General features: G+C 42.7%; 2 protein-coding genes across 2 annotated transcripts in view; both read left to right on the top strand.

Moving 5' to 3' along the window:
• LOC145627856 (uncharacterized) overlaps positions 1–16,307 on the top strand; it is a 32,865-nt gene extending 16,558 nt beyond the window's left edge. The window contains exons 3-7 of the mRNA XM_081680200.1: positions 13,667–13,752; positions 13,956–14,041; positions 14,142–14,507; positions 14,685–15,322; positions 15,989–16,307. Of these exons, the coding sequence (XP_081536326.1) occupies positions 13,667–13,752; positions 13,956–14,041; positions 14,142–14,507; positions 14,685–15,322; positions 15,989–16,307 (1,495 nt within the window). The remainder of the gene's footprint in view (positions 1–13,666; positions 13,753–13,955; positions 14,042–14,141; positions 14,508–14,684; positions 15,323–15,988) is intronic.
• Positions 16,308–16,861: 554 nt separating this feature from the next.
• LOC145626936 (uncharacterized) lies at positions 16,862–18,497 on the top strand. Its single transcript, XM_081679377.1, has 2 exons — positions 16,862–17,413; positions 18,302–18,497. Exons 1-2 carry the CDS (start codon positions 17,079–17,081, stop codon positions 18,483–18,485), a joined length of 519 nt encoding a protein of 172 aa, XP_081535503.1. The 5' UTR covers positions 16,862–17,078; the 3' UTR covers positions 18,486–18,497.
• Positions 18,498–22,836: the final 4,339 nt, after the last annotated feature.

Below are 22,836 nucleotides of genomic sequence, written 5' to 3'. Positions count from 1 at the left end.
AAAAATTTGATCCTTTTCCGGTTCCTTCGCGGAATCTATGAGATGCTCACTAAGGGGAGACATGAGATTAGTAGGGGAACGCGGTAAGACCGTTTGGGATGAAAGTGGAATGTGATAACTAGTTCCTATGCTTAGCATGTTTATGTTTCAATCAACCTTAGGTATCTTATAACGTGCATACCATAATTCTCTTTAGAAAGGTTGTTATTCATTTGAATTATAGTCTCTTTGTAAAGTCCATTTCGTAAAGATTTTGTTTCCTTTTTCCTCTTTATTTTCCTTCTCTGGTTTGCCTCTTGGGGGTTTGGTGGAGAGTTATGGGTAAACTCTTAGGATACCCTTACGAGAGCATCACTCGTCCTCTAGAGCGATCTAGGGGTTTAAATGGCTTGTTGTAGCTAAAAACAACCGTGATTCATACGACAGTGAGTCTTAGTGTAAATTCTCGCCCCTCTTTTTCTTTTTGCTTCGAATAAGCCCTCCTTATTCCTTTTTAGCCTTTATTTTGCTCGGGACGAGCAAAAGTCTAGCTTGGGGGAATTTGATGAGTGTCATTTATGGCACTCATAGGGTAGTCTTTTAGGGTTATTTCTTTCCCCTTTTCATGCTTTCTTCTTTTATTTTTGGTCCTTTTTCCTTTAGTTTCTCTTTTTCCTCTTTTCTTTATGATTCTCGTGTTTTTATCGTGTTTTCCTTTATTTGGCTCTTTTTCCCTTTTATTTCCTTTCTTTGTTTACTTGTGTAGGTATTGTGAGAATCACTTTGGCAAAGGATTCAATTTGGGACCTTAATGATCAAGCAAGGAAGAAGCATTTGGCTAAAGAGGGCTTAGAGAGGCCTTGGAGAGGCCTCGGAGAGGTTTCCAAGGCAAATCCAGCAGGCCGCGGGCGCGGGTCATCTTGCCGCGGGCGCGGGCCTATGTTACTCAAAATTGCCAAAACTTGGCAGGAACTTGCCGCGGTTGCCCCGCGGGCTCTCCGCGGGCGCGGGTAAAATGGAGAGGTCGCTCCATTCAGAGAGACCGCGGCCCCCTGATCAGGCTTTGGGAGTAGGGGATTAGCCGCGGGCGCGGGTTTCACTGCCGCGGGCGAGGGTCTCTGTTGCCGCGGGCGCGGGGTCTGCCCAGATAGCCCGCGGAGGGTTCCGTACCCATTTCTCCGCGGGCGCGGGTCTATCGAGAAAGGGCGCGGGAGCTGCCGATTTCTTCTTTACTTATAAATAGAATTGTATTTCCTTTTTTGGAACCAACTTTTTGATAATTTTCATTAGCTTAGTTTTAGAGAGAGAATCTAGAGAGAAGTTAGAGAGAAGTTCTTGGTTTTGGATTTGTAACTCAACATTTGATCAATCAAGTTTGTATTTCTTCATTTTCAATCATCAATATTAGTGAGAATCTTTTCCTTCTTTCATCTTTTACTTACTTGCTATTTGATTTTTGCTTGTTGCTTGTTCTTCTTTGGATTGGAATTAGATATTGTTGATTATTTTGATTTCCCTTAGATTTTGATATAGAAATGAAGATTAAAGCAATATCTAGTTGTTTGTTCTTAAATTTCACCATGATTAGTGAGTAGATTAGTTGCTAGGGAAAGGGGGAAGCATTTTTTATTAATGAAATTGCTAGTTGATGCTCTTTGATTGATTGATTTGTTGCAATTAAATTGGTTGACATAGTTTTGCATGTGATTGATTAGACTAGGAGTGATCAACCTATAAGATTAATCTAGATTGCATTGCAACTCTTAATGACATGAACAGTTGAATTGAAAGTTGCTCTAATTGATTGGGTTTGCTTGTGATTCTTCTTGATTTGCCTTTCATAGTGACACCTAGATTGGCCTATGGGAGATAGCATTTGAACTCTCTTGATTGCTACTATTGTTTTTCCATTGCAATACTTGAATTAATTGATTGAGCTTTAAACTAGCATTATCATTGAACTTGCATGTGGAACCCATATCCCTAGTGTTTAGACCTTTGTTTTACTTGATTAGACTTGCTTTATTTTACCATAGTGCCAACCATAATATCAACTCCATCTTCGAGGTAGCTTGACTTAGACTCTGGTTTTCATCATTGCATTCCCTTGGGATCGACCCTTAACTTGCCCTATATTCATATAAGGTTGGTTAGGTGTTTACAAATTTTGTTTGACTTGGGGAAAGGGTACATAACGACATACATTTTCCTGTTGTCAAGCGCATCCGGCAAGGGCGACCGGAAGCATATTGCTCAGAAGCCCAAGAGAGGCCTAGACGCCTCTTTTCTCGAAACTGATAGGGGGATCAGCAAACCGGATGTCCAGAGGACATCGAAGGGTGGCTTCAAGAAACCCACCACTGCTGTCGGCTCAGTAGGAGAGAGGAGGAGTCTGGGGAAAGAGGAGGAACCACAGGACGACGGTAAAAACCATTCGCCTTTTTTTGTTCTTCCATTTAGATGTATTTGCGTTATTTTTCTAACTCTCTTTCCTTCTTAGTCCCTGTGCAGAGGCCGACTGTAATCCAGATGGCCAAGTCCATGTTGAGGGCGGTTGATCCCGACGACAAAGCGTCTGTCAGAGGGGTCGACACTCTGGACTTGGATGGCATCTTGGGGAACCTCTGCGAGGTATGAGTCTTAACTTAAGCAATTCTTCTCTTTTTTTTTTTTTTTTTTTTTTTTTTTTTTTTTTTTTGCTCAAGTCTTTATCCGCCTGGTTTTAACCATTCGGCTCTTTTTGCAGGCCATGCTGCGCGTCCAAGGGCTCAGGCAACCCCTCAAGGACAAGTCCAAAGAGGTAACATCAGCTAAAGCTCGGGCCGAGTCCGCCTTGGATCGAGCTCAATTTGATATTGCTCAAAATGAGCTTCTGACGTTTGATATGATGTATTCGCAGGCGGAAGCCAATATCCAGGTGAAGAAGGATCTGGACTCGGCTCGCCTGCACATCACTTCCCTTCAGAAAGAAATCACAAGTCTTAAGGAGAAGCTCGAGCCTCTTCAGGATGCCAAGGAAGAGGCCGAGAGAGCCAAGCAGAGGGTGGGCCGCCTGGAGCAGCGCCTCACTAACCAGGAGCATCAGCTGAAGACCAAGTTTGAGTCCGTAGCTGAACAAGAGAGAGAAGCTCTTGTTAAGCAAATGATGAGCGACTATGATGCCATCATGCGGGACACTTGGGCGGCTGTGCAGCCAGACTCGGACTATCAGACTTGAAAATCCAAGTTTGATGAAGCCAACAAAGCATTCGACGCTCGCCTTCTTGATGAGGCTGAGAATGAAGCTAGGGCTGCTGCTGAGGCCGAGGAAAGCTCTAGGTCCGACTCTTCTAGGGAGTCGTCCTCTGGTGGAGAGGAGGAAGATCAGGTGGAGGAACAAGAGAAAAATGATGAAGAGCAGCAGAAGGGCAACAGGCCGGCTGCCAATGAAGAGACTCTCCCCTGATCACTTAAGCTTTTTATTTTTTCTGCGGCCGAATGGCCATGTAGTTGCTTTTCCGGCCTGCGTGCCGAGTATTGATGTTTCTTTACCGACCGAGGGGTCGGGTACTTTGACAATTTCTCTGGCTTTGCCAGAAAACAATCTTAACCAGTTGTCTGATGGCGATTGGTCTTTTTAATTTTAAATCATTCGGCCATTTGGTTGAAGTTATTCATATTGTTGTCCTTTGCATTTTTGAATTTTTCATTGCATGTTTTTGGCCAAGTATTATAACCTGTATACCATGCGAATGTTCTTTCCCCTGGACGGATGTCGAGTGGTTTCGGTTTATTGGATTGATTGACTTAGAAATTATTGATACTTAGAAGAGTATTCATGGTTTCTAAGTCAATCAATCACTATGGTGATTGCCCCAAACCACTCGGCAGACGTCTATCCAGAATTGGCAACTTAAAGTTTTCATTCGGCCATTGGCTCAAACAAAACTCAAATTTCCAACTTAGCAAATTTTGCTAGGGGAAAACTTCCGCCTGTTTTTCCCCGTGAGCTAAAAAGAGGCGCATCCGGCCATAGGCCTCTTTGAGATAAGATAAGTTTATAACTTAGCAAATGGTCTTTAAAAAGAATTGTCCGCCTGTCTTGCCCCAAAAGCAAAGAACAGGCGTCATCCGGTCAAAAGCCTCATTAGGTGCTTAAGTAGTTAACTTGTATATTAACAAGAATGTTCCGCCTGCTTTGCCCCTGGGCAAAAACAGGAGCATCTAGCTTAATGCCTATTTAGCCTCTACTTATGAAACAGTGACCATTTTCGAGCTGCGCTAGAACAGTTAGAAAATTCAGGCCTTTTAGATTTCACTTTCGATTAAAACAAATGACTGCGAATGCTGCCTTAGCATTCGGTAGGGCCGCTTGTTATATTTGTAGAGCAATGTGCCACCCAAATGGGAGATGCTTCTCCTCGACGAATTCGCCCGAATGGACGTCGCCGGTTATCTGACTCATGTTGGAGCAGACGGTCATACTCATGTTGGAGCAGACTGTGACCATTTGGTCTCTTTGGTTTATTAATATCCGGCCATGGGCCTCATCATTATTTTATCTGGCCTTAGGCCTCTTAAATGGTTGAGTAAATATTTGTTAAGTGTCGATATTAACTTAATGAATTTCGTAGGAGCGACTGTTCTAAAGCAATCGGCTCCTTCAGAAGGATTGGGGCGTCTGCTGTTGGGACAGACGCTTTCCAAACGCATTGGCCGTCTGTACTTTGTACAGGCGACACTAAGAAACTTAAATAAAAAGACAAGTTAGGAAATGAAGGCATATTCTCATTAACAAAACTTGAGATAACAAAATTGAAGTCTTTACATTCGTACTTAGAAGTAGTACTTTTTCAAGTTGTCTACATTCCAAGTTCTAGGCAGCTACCTGCCGTCTGGGTCTTCCAGGCGGTAGGTGCCGTCTCTTACTTCCTCATAGATTCGGTAGGGGCCTTCCCAATTTGGGGTTAGCTTTCCCTGTTCATTCGCCCTACCGACTGCCTCCATTTTCCGTAGCACAAAGTCCCCCACTTTGAGAGGACGCTTATGTACTCTCTTGTTGTAAGCTCGAGTCATTCTCAGACGGTATATCTCATGATGCAAGGCAGCATTGCCCCTGCGCTCCGGAAGTGAGTCCAATGCTAGGCGCATGGCCTCCCAGTTCGCCTCTTCATCATACATCATGATTCGAAGAGTCGGCTCATAGTGCTCAATGGGCAGAACAGCTTCTGCTCCATACACCATGAGAAACGGGGTTTCTCCAGTTGCCCCTTTAGCAGTCGTTCTGATGGACCAGAGGACGTGTGGTAATTCATCCGCCCAGAGACCACCAGCCCGTTCAATTTTCTTTTTAATCCCGTCTGAGATTAACTTGTTGAAGGCTTCGACCTGGCCGTTTGCTTGAGGCCGGCCGACTGATGCAAAGAAGCTTGAGACCCCTTGCTCTCCTAACCAAGTCTTGAGTTGAGGCGTCTCAAATTGAGGACCATTGTCAAAAACCATAGACATGGGCACCCCAAAGCGAGTGATAATGTTCCTCCAAATGAAGGAAATGACATCTTTTGTCTTGATGTTTTTGACTGCCTCCGCCTTTACCCACTTGGTAAAGTAATCCACAGCCACCAGTATATAACGCTTGCCGCCTGGTGCAGCTGTATATGGCCCCAGAATGTCCATGCCCCATTTGGCAAAAGGTATTGGGTTATGGATGGCCGTCAGGTATGTGGCCGGACGATGGATGAGCTTGCCAAATTTTTGGCACTTGTCACATTTTTTTACCATTTCCATTGCATCCGTGATACGACTGTCGCGTGTCTACCAAATATAAACCTAACTAAAACCTCCTAAAATGTAGTAGGGTAAGCTAGGGTCGATCCCACAGAGAATTGGATTATCAAATTATTACTTGTGTAAGTTAGAAACCCCTGTTTTGAAGAAACAATGATATGATCTAATAAATAAACTACTAACTAGATAACAAATAAAGCACGGAGAAGTAAACTAATAAAAATTAAAATACGATAAAATCAAAAATAATGAAATAGGGAATCGGGAGATGTATTATAGCATTGGAGTATCAATTATTGCTCATCGAATTATACGAATTACATTTATATCTTAATGTTAACCAAGGAACACAAACAAGCATTCAAAACTTCCCTTAATTGCATATATACCAAACGAGCTCTCGGAATATTGTCTAACTAACTAATAATCTAGAACAAGCTCTCTAGACTCGATTAATTAGCCGCATTAATAACAAGGAAGTAGTTAACTTAAGCCACGAGTCTCACAAGCTCGGACTTGTGCAACTCAAAGGGTTGATAATCTTAGGTGTGAGACAAGTTTTAGTCACCAATCACACACCTAATCACTACTAATGGTATTAGCTAGAACAATTACGGATCACAAGCTAAAATTCTAGTCGTCAAACTAACAAATTATACTAAAGATGGCCGGTCTCAAACATAATCAACTAGTTCGTTATTCAAGCGGATTATCAAACCAATTAAGAATATAAACATAATACCCAAGGACTACAACATATCAATTCTCACAATCCAATAATCCAATGCATAATTGATCTCCCTACCCCTCTAATAATTTAGCCTAACATAACAAATATTGAGGTTATCATACTAGAACATATAGAATTCATAGTCAAACTAGTTAACAAAGCAAAATAGAAATAGATACTAGAAATTATATTAAGCAATCAAAGTATAATTCCTAGGAGTAACTGACGCATTCAAGAACAAATTAAGGAAGCACTAACTTTATTATTTCCATTTTCTAAATAAAACTTCTACTGCTAATCCAAAGTAAAAACAAGTAGCTGACAATTGAATGTAAACAAAATATATAAAATACCAAAAGCTTCCAGTAGATGATCGGAGTAACCATGCACAGAACCAAGCCACCTCTGTTCACTCGTCTACCACCTCTGTTCACTGTTGGATGTCGCAACTCTCCGCCGAAATTCAGATTATATTCCCTCAATTTTGCTCCCCAAAATTACGGATCTGATAACACTCAAAAACTTCCCTAACCGAAAGATAAGGAACTAGCCTTTGATTCAACTCCGTTGCTCCGAGTATTTCGCTCCAATAATTATCCAATTTCATCTTTATCATCTTGTTTGACGATTTGTTCTCCGTGAAAGTCGGTGAAAAACTCTATGCTTTAGAGCAAGGAGAAATGTTCTTGAGCTGCCTCTTTTCTTCACTCAGCTAAGTAGGAAGATATTTTCATTCAAGGCCCAAATGTAAAAGCCTACACAATAAAACAATATTGGGCTTGAAATATTTGAGAGTCAACTGGCTTGTAAATTTTGCTTCTCTTAATCAAAGTGGCGTAGAATGCAATTTGATGCCGATATTTTCTTTCCTGCAAACAAATAAATAAAATAGTAGTAACTCATGTATAGGATAGAAAATTACTTATTATACTCTTAAATTATCAAATGCCAATATAAAATCAAGAGTTTAATATATAAAAATAATATACTTTTACGGTCCTATCAATCCGACTCCAGAGTTGGCCAGAAGTAAAGCCGCCTGGCCTTGGCAGTGAGGGATCTGCCGCCTATATGGGAGGCGCAGAATCCCGAATGCAACTCTTCGAGGACTTCCTTACCCTTCTCAGGGGTTACACACTTCAACAGGGGTTTCAGAAAACCAGCCCTGAAGAGTTCTCCTTGTTGCAACTCGAAGTTAGCCACTCGTTTTTTCAGAACAACCGCCTCCTGTGGTGAGTTAGGGAGCGTGCCGTCTGCAAGATAGGCCCGGATGCTGTCCATCCAGGTTGAGCTTTGGTCAAGAATTCCAATGGGGTCTTCCTCAGATATACTTCTTCTTTCCATGACCTCCCAGAAAACTGACCGAGGCGTTTCACAGGAGGCGGATGATGCCAGCTTGGATAGAGCATCCGCCTGATTGTTTGAAGACCTGGGCACTTGACTTAGATTGAACTCTTCAAGTGTCCTAACTTCATTCTTGACCGCCTGCAAGTATTTAATCATGGCCGGATGAGTTGCCTCGTACCTCCCATTGACTTGGAGTACGACCAGTTGTGAATCCAAGCAGGCGTCAATTTTCTTTGCCCCTGCTGCCTTACAGTACCGAATGCCAGAAAGCAGGGCTTCATACTCGGCCTCATTGTTAAAGACCTGGAACTTGAACCGTAGTGCATACTCGTATTTGTCTCCTTCAGGAGACTGACAGATAACTCCTGCACCACTGCCGTTCGCAGTGGAGCTCCCATCCACATACACTTTCCAAACCTGACTAGTATCATCCGGAGCAACCGGCCTTGTCATTTCCACAATAAAGTCGGCGAATGTTTGCCCCTTTATTGCTTTCCTTGGTTCGTAAGTTATTTCCAATCCTTGCATTTCAATCGCCTATTTGAGCATTCGTCCAGAAGACTCCAAGGTTGTGAGTGGCCGTTTGATCGGTTGGTCAGTGTAGACTTCTACCGCATGCGCCAAGAAGTAGGGTTTAAGCTTCTTGATGGCCATGTAAAGGGCAAGGCCGAATTTCTCAACCATGGGGTACCGAAGCTCCGCATTTCTCAGAACATGGCTAATGAAATACACCGGGAGCTGGATGCCGTCTCTTTCAGCTAAGAGAACGGTACTGAGGGCATGATCAGAGACGGCTAAGTACATGAAGAGCTTCTCTTTGGGCAAAGGGCTGACAAGCCTCGGCAAAGAATGCAGATGAGTTTTCAGCTTTTGAAAGGCCGCCTCTGCATCATCCCCCCATTCAAAGTTTGTCTTCTTTTTGATTGCCTGGAAAAAATAGAGGCACTTGTCGCCTGACCGACTGAGGAATCTCCCCAAGGCCGCCAGACAACCTGTTAGTTTTTGCACTTCCTTTACAGTACGGGGCGACTGCATGTCGATTACCGCCTGTATTTTCTCAGGGTTGGCCTCTATTCCCCTTTGGTCAATCAAAAATCCGAGAAATATCCCAGACTCAACACCAAAGACACATTTTTTTGGGTTTAGCATGACCTTGTGCCGCCTGAGTGTGGCGAATGTTTCTCGGAGATGAGCAAGATGATCCGCCTGTTGTTTGGATTTGACTATCATGTCATTAATGTACGCCTCTACATTCCTTCCGATTTGATTAATGAAGACCGTGTTAATCATTCGTTGGAAAGTAGCAGGCGCATTCTTCAAACCAAACGACATCACCGTATAACAGAACAACCCCTGATTAGTGACGAATGCCGTCTTTTCTTGATCTTTTTTCCACAGGGAGATCTGATGGAAACCTGAATAGGCGTCCATAAAACTCATCAAGGCATGTCCGGCTGTTGAGTCAACCAGACTGTCGATCTTAGGCAATGGATAACTATCCTTTGGACATGACTTGTTGAGATCTGTGTAGTCAACACACACCCGCCAAGTTCCATTCGGCTTTTTTACTAACACAACGTTAGCTACCCACTCAGGGAAATTGCACGGCAGAATGAACTTGGCATCTAACAGCTTTTTTACTTCGGCAGCTGCCGCCTGACTTCTTTCTTCGCCGTGGTTTCTTTTCTTTTGCCGGATGGGCTTCTTTTTAGGATCCACGGCGAGTTTATGGACAGCGAGATCCGGGCTGATGCCTGGCATCTCCTCCACTTCAAAGGCAAAGATGTCTTTGAATTCTCTGAGTAGCTGGTGAAGGCTTTCACCCAGCTTTGCAAATGCAACCGTCCCCACCTTAACAGTCCGTTCTGGACGGCTGTCGTCCAGAGGGATATCAATGTGTTCACCAGTAGGCTGGGGACGGAGGTCATCCGACCGTTCCCCGGTCAGTGATTGCTATTGTTTTTCTTTTTTGACCACCACCAGCTGATCAGTCTTTCTTTTCTTTCCGGCTGGTGGGGTCGACTGTTCTTCCTCGACATCAGCGAGGTCGATTGTTTGCTTTCCCCGACCGGATGCTACGGCCGCGGGCTTGACGTCCGAGAGGTAACACTCTCGAGCCGTCTTTTGGTCCCCATTAAGGGAGTCGACTGTTCCATCATCCTTCTCATATTTGAGTAGCATGAGAGCAGGGATGATGACGGCCTTACACTCGTTAAGAGTGGGACGGCCAAAGATCAGGTTGTAAGCTGTGAGCTCTTCAACCACTAGGAAACGGATGGTCATGTGCCGACCGTCTCCCCTGCTTCCTAGGCGGACAGGTAGGTCAATTCGTCCGACAGGGTGCACAAGTCCTCCCCCAAACCCAACAAGGGTGTGGGAGACCTCCATCATGCTATCCGGTTTGTACTTGAGATTGGATAAGCATTTGAGGCTGATGAGGTCAGAGGAGCTTCCTGTGTCAATCAGAATTCGACCAACCAACTGGTTGGCGACCTTGCACTCAATGACAACAGGGTCATCATGCGGCCGACGGACTTTGCCTCTGTCCTGCTCGGTGATGACAACTTTAGGGAAGGTGGATGTGCCTGCCGCATCCCCTTCCTCAACAGAGTTGACCATCTTTCTCAGATGGTCCTTGGTGCCCCGAATGGTCGGGCCACCACCGGCAAATCCGCCTGCTATGGTGTATACCGGATCTTCATCAGTTTTGGCACTCACAGCAGGCTGGGGAGTCTTTTTCTTGGACTGCCCTGGATTTTCCTTTGAAGTCACTTTGGACTTCACATAGGACTTCAGCTGTCCTTTGTCGGCCAGACGGTCGAGCTCCCGCTTGAGACTAAAGCAGTCGTTCGTGTCATTGCCAACATCCTCATGGAAATGGCAATGCTTGTTTTTGTTCCGATTTTCAGCGGAACCTTTCATAGGAGTCGGCTTTTCAAGAGTCAGCCGATCCTTAATTTCCAAGAGGATGGAGCAGCAGTCCTTGTGGAATTCGTACCTTGGAACGTACGGTTTCCACTCCTTTTTCTTCTTCTGGGCCGGTTGATCAGAGTTATCAATGGCCCAGACTTGCTTTTTCTTTTTGCTCTCTTCTGGCTTAGGAGCCGGCCGACTCTCTTTCTGCCGGTCGGACTTCTTATGGTCCGACTGCTTATTGGAGGAGCAGAGTTCGGTCGCCTGTATATAGGCTTCCGCCTCTCGCAAGGCTCCTTTCAGAGTAAAGATTTGTTTGCGAACGAGTTCGTACTTAAAAGTAGACCCGTCCTTCAGACCCTTGAAGAAGTCTGTGAAAGCGACCTCATCAAACAGCCCATGAATCTGGATTCGGACCAGATTGAACTGCCTGACGTAGGAACGCAAGCCTTCTCTATCTCCCTGCTGTATATTGCCCAAGTCAAGACTTGTCTTTTTGGCAGGGATGTTCATAGAGAAGTTTGAAGCAAACAAGAACGCAAGCGTCTTGAAGCTATTTATGCAACCAGCCGGCAGATTGCCAAACCACTACTGGGCTATGCCCTTCAGGGTGGCTGGAAAACAACGACACCATGCGGCATCATCCAACCCCTGTAAATACATGAGGTGGGTGTATGCTAGCAGGTGGTCTTCTGGGTTGAAGGTCCCGTCAGAGGCTCCAACCAGAACGTTTTTAACTTTAGCCGGCTGTACGGCTTTAATTATTTCCCTGGAGAAAGCAGAGGGTTGATCTCCAAGGTGTTGCAGCCTAAGCTGCCAGTTCATCGGCTGATAGCCGTATGCCGCCTGTCCTCCAAAGAGGGCAGGTTGCATGTAAGGTAAAACTGGCGCCTGGTACAATGGTTGTGCCATGTACTGGGCCGACTGAATCATATGAGGACCAGACTGAACCCGTTGGCTGCTTGCTGGAGTCTCATGTACACACTGGAAACAGCTCACAGATGTATTCAGAAAGCTATCATGATAAGTCGACGCTGAAGCCGACTCTGATAGATGGGTTCTCTTCTCCTCAATGTATTGCCGAGAGAACGTTTTCTTGCTACCATCTGGCTGTATGTGCCGGATGGCTTTTCTTGTGCCCATTTCTGGGAAACGGAGCCGAGTAAGGTCAAACTGGGGCCGGGCCTTCTCCTTAGGGGCAGGATGAGGAGTTGGCTGACGGTCCCTGACCGACTTCTGTTTGCTAGCTTGGGCTGGCTTCTTGGCCGACTGCTCCTTTCTAGGAGCAGGCGACTTCTTTGAGGCGAGTTGTTTGATTTCACCCCTGAGGCTGCTCAGGAGTGTCATTAATTCATCTCGAGTGACGGGAGTCGATCCTGCCGCCTGGGAAGGATCAACTGGCCGTCCCGAGGGCTTCTTTGGCTGACCAGCAGTTTTGCTTGGGTCTGCCTGGTCATGGTGGCGCTCCCGCCTCTTCTTACTGCGGATGCGTTTAGAGAGGAGGGATCCATTTGGATCCACATAGGTTTCGACATCAGCGTCGTCACCTGAGTCATAATCCGTTTGGACCTCTACGTCTTCTGGAGGCCGATTGGCCTCTGGGTTCGGTACAGGTGCTTGTGAAACCATTTCAGAGGTACTCTCCTCACAGACGGAGCCAAATGTTTCGGGGGTTTTTGTCCCTTGGGAGAGTTACAACACTGAGACTGGATTCAACAAAGGACGCCTGCACCTGCAAAGCAAACGGACCGCCGGATGGTCGGTGGTCCGCCTCCGAAGATTAAGTTAGTAAGCGTTCGGTAATAAAACGTGCGGAAGTAAAGTTTATCTGCTCGGATTCCAAGCTCAGGTAAAGTGCTGTGTGTTCCTTGAAAACGACAGCTCTGTGGTAATTGACGTGTTGTCTCGTATTGCGTGTATATTCTCTCTCTTGTCATAAATGGAAGAATGTCCCTATTTATAGGGTCCTTTTGGAAAGTGTGCCCCTCCTAGGATCTGGTGACCTAGGAATTAGGTCACGCCGCTTTTTAAGGGCCCCTTGGGATTTGGGCCTTGAAAGCCGCCAATCCCAGGGGGCAATATCTGCTCGACACGTGTCACCATCTGGATGGTCCAACTAAGTGACCCTTCCAGTGACACATGTCATGCTCTGATTAGGCCACTTGGCAGGGTATAAAATACCCAAATCAGGCCCAGCTAAAATTTTGAATTGACTTTCTTGACACTGAAGTTCCTATTGCAAACCAACTTCCAAATTTTGAGAAATTAAAATCAGATTTGGAAGAAATTAAAATAAAAAATCAAACCTTGGAGGAGGACTTGCTAGAGCCAGGAAAGGCAAAGAAGTGATTAATAATAGAATTCCATCTTGGATAGCTAATGCTCCAAACAAGAATAGAGAAGGACTAGGATATAGAAAGAAATCTAGGAGAAATAGGAAGTATGTAGATCTACCTAGTCAAAAATTATGTCACTACTGTGGTGGTATAGGACATCTTCGAGCTACATGTCCTAAGAGAATTAAAGATACTCTTAATAATACTGAGCATGTTGAACAGGTCTGGATGAAGAAATCTGACTCTTCTTCCAAAATAATGGAACCCAAGGAAACCTGGGTTCCAAAAACTAACGCTTAGTTTTCATGCAGGTTCAAGTGAGGGGGAACAACACTTGGTACCTTGACAATGGTTGTTCTAAGCACATGACTGGAGACAAATCTAAATTTCTCTCACTGGATGCCTACTATGGAGGAACTGTGACCTTTGGTGATAATAAGAAAGGTGAAATCATTTCTATAGGTAAAGTAGGAAGGTCAAGTTCCCATGCTATTGAAAATGTTTTTTTAGTCGAGGGTCTTAAACACAACTTGTTAAGTATTTCTCAATTTTGTGATAAAGGTAACTCAGTTAGCTTTACTTCTTATCTCTGTAGAATCATTAACAATGACACTAACAATATTATTCTTGAAGGAACCAGAAAAGGGAACACATATATTGTGGATCTCAATGAAGTTCCAGGTAGTAGTTTGACTTGCCTTAGTGTCATTGAGAATGATCCCTTATTATGGCACAAATGATTTGGCCATGCTAGTTTCTCTTTGCTTGATAAACTTAGGTCGAAAGAACTTGTGGAAGGACTCCCGTCCATCAAGTTCCTAAAGGATAAAGTCTGCAGTGCAGGTGTTAAAGGTAAGCAGACACGAATATCTTTCAAATCTAAGAATATGGTAAGCACCACAAAACCATTGGAACTTATCCATATGGATTTGTGTGGTCCCATGAGGATACAAAGCAGAAGTGGCAAAAGGTATGTGGTGGTTATTGTAGATGATTTTTCCAGATATACCTTGGTTTTCTTTCTTGTAAGCAAGGATGATACATTTGATTAGTTTGTTGCTTTTGTGAAGAAAGAACAGAGAAGAACAGGTCATCAGCTAGTCCACCTGAGGTCAGACCATGGAATTGAGTTCGAAAACTCAAAATTTGATGAATTCTGTGATGAACATGGAATGGACCACAACTTCTCAGCCCCCAGGACTCCACAACAAAATGGAGTTGTTGAACGGAAAAATAGAAGCTTGGAAGACATGGCAAGAACAATGCTGATTTCCAGTGGACTACCTAGGAACTTCTGGGCAGAAGCTGTGAACACAGCTTGTTACATATTGAATAGAGTCTCTATTCGAGCAACTACCAACAAAACACCTTATGAGCTAATAAAAGGAAGAAAGCCAAATATCTCTTACTTTAGATCTTTTGGTTGCAGGTGCTTTGTACACAATAATGGGAAGAGAAACTTGGGAAAATTTGATGAAAGGAGTGATGAGGCTGTATTCTTAGGATATGCCTCAAATAGTAAAACTTATAGAGTTTACAACAAAAGAACAATGTGTGTTGAAGAGTCTGTACATATAATTTTTGATGGAACGTACTATGTGATTGATGTATAGGATGATGATGATGATTTTGAAATAGGGTTAGTAAGAAGACATGACCTTGATGAGGAATCAACTGCATCCATGAAGCAGCAAGACAATAATTCTACAGCTGAAAATCAAACAGCAACTGAAACAGAAGTTCCTCAAGAGGAACATCTAGAGCCTGATAACCAAGAATCTGATAATCCAGAGCCACTGAATCAAGAGACAGAAGAAAATGTTGCTGAACCAGAAAGATTGTATCCAATCAAAGACTTTACCCCTAAACGTTGGAAACATCAAAAGTCTCACCCAGTGGATATGTTTATGAGTGACATAACAAAAGGAACTCAGACTCGGTCCCAACTAAGGAACTTCTGTGCATTTTACTCATTCCTATCTACCATGGAGCCAAAGAACTATAATGAAGCCTTACAAGATGTAGACTGGATTATAGCAATGCAAGCTGAATTAAGTGAATTTGAAAGAAACAAAGTCTGGCACCTAGTTCCTAGACCGGAACACCAGAAAGTTATTGGATTGAAGTGGGTGTACAGAAACAAGCTTGATGAACATGGAATCATTGTGAGAAATAAGGCTAGGTTGGTTGTCAAGGGGTACAATCAACAAGAAGGCATAGACTTTGATGAGACATTTGCACTAGTTGCCAGGTTAGAAGCTATACACATTCTTATTGCTTTTGCAACTTTTATGGACATTAAGTTGTTCCAGATGGACGTCAAATGTGCCTTTTTAAATGGCTTATTAAAAGAAGACGTCTATGTGGAACAACCCCCTGGATTTGAAGATCCAGAATTCTCAAATCATGTCTATAAACTTGATAAAGCTCTTTATGGGCTGAAACAAGCACCTAGAGCATGGTATGAGAGGTTGTCCAAGTTCCTATTAGATAACGATTTTAAAAGAGGAAAAATAGACAAAACATTGTTTTTGAAATCTAAAGGAACTGACATTTTAGTTGTACAAATATATGTAGATGATATTATTTTTGGTGCAACTAACGAATCTTTGGTGAAGTATTTTGCTGACCTTATGAGTAGTGAGTTCGAAATGAGCATGATGGGTGAGCTAAACTTCTTTCTTGGATTGCAAATTAAGCAAACTGAGAAAGGAATACTGATTCACCAGCAAAAGTATGTGAAGGAACTCATAAAAAAATATAAGATGGAAAGTTCCAAAACTATAAGAACACCTATGGAAACTAACATCAGACTGGATGAAGACTCAGCTGGAACTTGTATAGATCAGAAGATGTATAGAGGTATGATAGGTTCCTTATTATATTTAAATGCTAGTAGACCTGACATATCGTTCAGTGTAGGGTTATGTGCGAGGTTCCAAGCCAATCCAAAGGAATCTCATCTTAAGGCAGTCAAGACGATACTTAAGTACCTCAAAGGAACTAATGACTTATGTCTCTACTATCCAAGAAATGAATCAATTGATTTAGTTGGATACACAGATGCTGACTATGCAGGTGATCTAGTGAATAGAAAGAGCACATCAGGTATGACTCAATTTCTTGGACCATGCTTAGTTTCTTGGGGTTCCAAGAAACAGAATACAGTTGCTTTGTCCACAACAGAAGCTGAATATGTAGCTGCTGCAGCTTGTTGCTCACAAATGCTGGGATAAAACAACAAATATGTGATTTTGATTTGAAATTTGAATGCGTTCCAATTTATTGCGACAATACTAGTGCTATCTGTATTTCTAAAGATCCAGTGCAACATTCTAAGGTTAAGCATATCCACATTAGACATCACTTCTTAAATGATAATGTGGAAAAAGGCTATATTAAGTTGGAATTTTGTCCTATTTATAATCAAATTGCTGATATTCTAACTAAGCCTTTGAGGAGAGAACGCTTTGAGAACATGAGACTGGAACTTGGGATGATCAAGCTGAATTGATTGCAACTGAAGTTCCCAAATATGGTATTGTCAATTACAAGATCAATTAGGAGAATAAAACATCTATCACAAACTTGGTGTGATAAACATAACGGGAATGTCACCTGTTGGTAAACTCTTGGAGGTTAGTGCAATTAACACTCATTTAAACTGTACATATTATTTAAGGCAATGTAGACATGTATATGACTTGTTCCATGAATTTTGATTTTAAAATTCTGTTTTCAAGAAAAATTATCTTCTGGAAAATTCTTTATTAAATAAATTGTGAAAAGATAAGTCTTGAATTAAAATTCCATCCAGATTAATCTTCAAAACAAGATAAAATTCATTGTTCCTAAAACTAACCCTTATACTTCAAAGCACCGTATCACATATTTACTCTCCTATAAATACTCACCCAACCAACTCTACTAACTCACAATCACATCAAATTAAACCTCTTTAACTCTCTCAACCACAAATTTTTTTTACAGCTAAACCACAATCAACCATGGCCGACGAAAACCCTAAGAACCAAGAAGCTCAATCACCCACCAAATCTGCTAGCTCACAACCAATTAACCTGGAACCTCCCATTGAATTACTTCACACCTCATCAGAACCTAAAAATACCAAGCCAAAAGCCGTTGAAGAAACCGCTACATCTTCTACCACAAGCCTCCCAAATTTCCTCGGTCGAATTGCTGAGTGGAAGAAAAGAAAAGCTGAAAAAACGGAGAAATTGCAAGACGAGCAAATTCGTGAAGTAGAGGACGAACCTGAAGAGGCAAAGGATGATTCTGAGGGGGAAGAAGATGAGAAAGCCTTGAAGAATCAGGCTGACAGGTATGTTGTAGGCTATAGAATAGATGATGCATGGTGTAGAATGGTGAATTTTGAATTTCTAGATCTACTTAAGTTTCAGGGTTGGGATTACTTGTTTACTGTGAAAGCAAAAAATTATTTATATCCTCTGGCTATGGATCAATTTGTTAAGGAATGTGAATTTGAAGATGGTGTGTGTTATAGCAAAGTGAATGGGGTTGATGTTGAATTTGATGCTGCTAGACTAGGAACTCTGCTTCAAGTTCCATGTGAGGGGTTTGATACTTATATGAAAGGGGCTGTAACTGTGAAGGTGGCAGGGCATACTAAAACTGAAATAATTAATTATTTGGGTGGTAGGAAAGGTACAAGTGTCATGAATCACAATGATCTCTCTCCTTTGCACAAATTGTTATTCAACTTGGTTAAAAAGTCCTTGGTTCCAAGGACACAAAAGAAAAATGAATTGTGCTACTTAGATATGGCCTTAATCTTTTGCATGTCCAAAAGAATTAAAATTAATTTCCCAACAATCATGCTCCAACACTTAGAGCACTGCAAAGAAAAGGAATTAAAAATAGGATATGCTGCAATTCTTGCTTCTGTGTTTGAAGATTATTTGGGTGTGAAATTGAAGGAATTTTATGGGCATATGAGGGAGAAAGGAGAAAATGTGTTAAATGAAACCACTCTGAGGGGATTAAGCCTTGCTGTTGTGAGGGGGAAGTGCGTGAAGTATGAAGCGTAGAAGAAGAAAGGAAAGGAAGAGGAGTCACAGTTGAGAGGTCCTGTTAGGAAGAGCAGAAGGCTCTCAGTTGGAACTCAGGCCATGACAAGTGCAAATGATCCTTTGGAGTTAAGTGTAGGAGATGGAGGAGCTGATGAGATAATCACTGATTTGTCTAATAGACTTATGCAGGTTGAAGGACAGCTCATTGACATGGCAGGGAAGATGAAGGTAATGGAGAGAAGCAATGCATCTCAAGCTAAGGAGTTCCAGAAAGCCTTTTCAAGCCTGGAAGCAGAATCAAAGAAAGCTCAAGAAGACAACAAGGCAGATCTTGAGCAAATCCTAAAAGCGCTTGATGTCTGATCACCCTTGCAGCCTATCCCAGCCATCCCTTAACTTAATCCATTTTCTGTTGGTTTTAGAACAATGATCTGTTTTCCTTGGATGTTTTTGAACTTTATTTGTTTTTGAATATTTTGGAACTTGGTCTGTAATATTTTAAGTACTCTGGATGGTTGGCTTTTGTTTAATGCTATGGAACTTTGTCTATATATGCATGCATTGTTGAGAATAAACAGGAAAAATTGTGTTAAGCACTAGCTTAAGAGAGCTAGCCAGCGCTGCTTCCAGCTTCCCACATTCGATGAATTGCCTGTGGGGCTGTGAATAGATGAATAAAACTTTGAAAAGTCAGGTTTTTGATAATGCCAAAAGGGGGAAAAGAAGGAGCAAACTTGGAAGCTGAAGTTGTTCTAGTTCCAGTTGAGTAAGTAACAAAGGTTGTTCTCTTCTGTAATTTTTTTTCTTGCTTTCTGTTTGTTTTTCATTCTTTTCATTCTGTTATTTATTTCTGTTTAGTTTCTTTAATTAACCTATGAAAAAAAGAAAAAATTGAAAATTGAAAAATGAACCTTCTGTTTCTTTACTTGTTATCCTCAGGAGTTTGCTCAGTTTGTCATCATAAAAAAAGAGATCTTTGTTGACCCTTATGGGGTTTTGATGATGATGTTAAGAATTGAGCAAACTTCCTTTTAATAAGGATTTTCTAGTGTTGTGATGTTTGCAGGTTCAGTAGGCGTTGAGGGCTGAAGTAGGAACCGGGACAAAGGAACTTTAGAAGATCCATGAGAACAAGTAAAAGACAGAAGAAGAGTTCTAGCAATGGAACTTCCCGAAGTTTCTCAACAGGAACTTCAAAACGGGTTGTAACGACCTTGTTCCGGTGTAATGCTGGGGCAAGCCTCAATAACCAAGGATCAGTGCAAAGATCAAGATATCAACTGAAAAAGATGGACTTCATAACTTGTAGTTGTATAAAAGATAAGTTTGTTTTATAGGTTGATGTAAACCCATTAATGGTTGTTGCGCATGGAACTTATTAGAAATCAGATAAAGCTTGGCAAACAAACTAATTTGTAAAAGATAGTTATAAGTTTTATGAAAAATTATTTATTTGATTTTATCCTTTAAAATCTGGTTTAACTCGGTTTTATCTTTTTCATAAAATTCTATCTTTTAACAAAAACGAATTTGATAAAATTTGGTTTTCATAAAAAACGAAATTAAATCTGTTTAGTTTCAGTTTTAAAAAAGATAAGTTTAGATTTCTATTTAACTTATCTTGTTTGCGAAAAACCTAGTTTATGAGTTGAGAAACTTCTATAAATATAGAAGTAATTCAGCTTAGCAAAATGAGAGTTTTAAGCGTGAAAACCACTTAGTGCTTAAGAGTAAGTTTTCCAAAGGTTTAAGCTTTATCATTTTGATTTCGGGTTTCATGTGTAGCTTTCCATTTATGTGTTAGAGTGTGTCTTTGCGTTGTAATTGGTTTTGGGGTGAGATTGTGAATTCTCTTAAATTCACGTTTGAGTGTATGAGTTTGAATTCTCTAAAATTCGAGTGGTAGTCAGTCACCCCGAGTGTGTCTTGGGTTGCACAGTGGGAAAAAGGAACCTGAGTGTGTCTTAGGTCGAGAAAGGAACCTGAGTGTGTCTTGGGTCGAAAAAGGTGCCTGAGTTTGGCTTCGGTCTGATAGGATAGGTTCTTATCAATTAGCAAGTGTCTTAGGAGGAACTTGCGAAGCAAAGGTCTGTGTAATAGGTTGTACTAGGAGAGTTGCCTATTATAGTGGAATTTGTTTATAAGTCCCAATAGGGTCGAGGTTTTACTTCCAGTTAGGCACTGGATGGTTTCCTTGTAAAACTTGTTGTGTGCTTTAAGTTTCTTTATGTTTTTATTGTTTATTTCCGCATAAGTTCCGCGATTGGAACCTACTACCATTCACCCCCCCTCTCGTAGTAGTTCATCTAAACTAACAATCTTAATTAATTAAATTAATTAAGCCGGTAAACCCAAATATTTGCAAAAAATAAATTTTGCAAATGCCGCTCAAAAATTGATGCCTAGCCTCCAACATTTATTAAAATAATTAAAACCAAATTAAATTAATAAAATAATTGAAACGGAAAAATTAACATAGCCTTGAAACGAGGCGTAAGAATTAAGTGAGGGGTTATGTACACAATCGTGACTCATGTTAAGCGTCACATACATAGCCTAGAATACCGCATACGTGTCGACTCTTCTACGGAGCGTGCTCGCGACACAAGCCACGAAGGCCACGCAAGCATGTTGTTGTGCGCATCGTGCCAAAAGCACGTAGCACTCCCCCCGCTTTCACTTTCTATAAATAGAAAGTTACCCCCCCCTTTTTCTCACCTTACATTCACATTTGACTTTTTAGAGAGAGAAAAAGAGAGATTCTAGAGAGAGATTCTCTGCTTCCGTCTGCATCACGACAAGTTCAAGCTTCCGTGTGCTAGCAGTTCAACACCCGGTTTACCGGCTGTAGCGGTTTTTAGATTTTTCAGATTAAAAGCGAGGTAACCGCCTGTACCATTTTAGCTTTCCTCCCTTTCAATTTGTATACCATTTTTCCTCCGCCTGTATACATAGCTTTTTAGAGAATATAAATGAGTTCTCAATCCACTTACTCGGCACTGCCTAGGACACTCAGCCGATCCCCCGGAACGGTTGAGTCTAGAATAGGGGGTGCCTTTTCTGGACTGTCGGAACCAATATGCTCATCTCCGAATTCCTCCCTCTCTGTGTCTGTGCAGGACACAATGGCCAGAACGAAACAAACGGCCAAACGGTCTAAGAGCCGGCGCACTATGAGAGTGCCAGCCGATGAGGTTTTCCCAGACGGGGAACAGAGGGATTGGGAGGAGAGCGGATCTGACGAAGAGGCTCCCTCTACTTCTGGGAGCTCCGGGGTACGAGAGGTAGGCGGCGAGGGTACCGCCTCCTCTAATGAAGCCGGTAACGCTGAGGTCGGCGGAGAGTCAAGGGCCGAGTCTTCCGGCTCTGACCAAGACAATTTTGCGGCTGACTATCAGCAGCCGCCTAAGGTCGCCGACAACCCCAACCCTAGAAGGACCCGAATGCTGCCGGGTAACATCGCCCTCTTCAATAGCGGATTTAGGGCCTTCAAGGAAAAGCACCCCTTTGGAAGGGGTTGGGAGATTATCGTTCCTCCGGCTGACGCCGTAATGGCCTAGGGCGATGATATTGACCATGCAGACGACTACTTCATCTGCTACGAGGCGGTTATCGAAGCCGGCCTCCGGTTCCCCCTCCACCCCGGAATTAGGAAAATTCTTAAGGGGTACGATGTAGGGGTTTGGCAGCTCACCCCCAACTCGTGGGTGAATATTCTTAGTTACATCGTCGCCTGCGAGTTTCAAAATATAAACCCCAGTTTTTCCGCCTTCGCTCATATGCACTACTTGAGCAAGGCCCCAGACGGCCATGGGGTATGGTATACTCTGACTACCTTGCCCCAATACTTGATGACTTTGGACAAAGTGTCCAAATGGTCCGGGTGGAAGGACAAGTTTTATTTGGTTTCTTCCCCCACCTTAAGACACAACCGGACACTACACCGGTACAATACTGAGCCAGCTCTTCTTGGACGTAAATGCCCTCTCCCGGCGCTATATACTAAGGCCCGGGAGCAAATAATGGAGCCGGGATTTTTTAAAACAACAACTGAGCCCATGGGGGCTTTGACTCACATCATAGTACCCAAAAACTGGATTCCCCATCCGGACTTCTTCAAGGACGAGTGCTTCTTGTCCGCCTGCGGGCTGAGTACCATGTTTCCCAGGGGTAGAATACTTCTCATCCGGAATGATTGTTATTTTACTTTAATTGCAAACTTGCCATAATTTCTTCTAACCATGAATTCTTGTTCTTGCAGACGAAGCCTTGAGAATGGTCGATCAGGCGAAGACTCCGGCCAAGTCTGCGGCGCTGCTGCGCAAAGAGGCTGCGCTTGCCAAGAAGGCAGCCGTTGAAGCCAAAGACTCCAAAAAAGGCGGAGTAAGACCGCCTGACTTGATGTGTTTGCATTTTTTTTTTTTTACAATTTGTCGGTTGGGTATACTTACCCTTTGTTTATTTCTCACGAGTCCGTCAAGAAGGTTCCACGATCTTTCTCCAAGCTGCTCAAAAGGCAAGGAGACGATCTGGAGGAAACTCCGGCTGCGAAAGCCGCCAGGAAGGACCCTCCTCAACCCCAGAAACAATTATCTGCCCAATCCGGTCGTCCAACGACTAGGGGCAAATCGCCTGCTGTGCTGAGAAAACTGAGCGAAAGCTCAGAACGCTCGCAGCAGAAAGCGCCGGATGTCTCTACGGCATCGAAGGGTGG

Source organism: Chenopodium album, chromosome 4 (assembly GCF_948465745.1).
Source record: "Chenopodium album chromosome 4, dcCheAlbu1.1, whole genome shotgun sequence".
Taxonomy (NCBI): Eukaryota; Viridiplantae; Streptophyta; class Magnoliopsida; order Caryophyllales; family Amaranthaceae; genus Chenopodium; species Chenopodium album.
This window is presented reverse-complemented; position numbering and strand designations above follow the sequence as displayed.

Bases quoted from the DNA above. Each gene is read 5' to 3' on its own strand.
- LOC145626936 (XM_081679377.1), top strand. From the start codon at position 17,079: ATGGCCGACGAAAACCCTAAGAACCAAGAAGCTCAATCACCCACCAAA. The intron at 17,414-18,301 runs GTATGTTGTAGG...TTTGTCTAATAG, and splicing joins TTGAAGAATCAGGCTGACAG to ACTTATGCAGGTTGAAGGAC.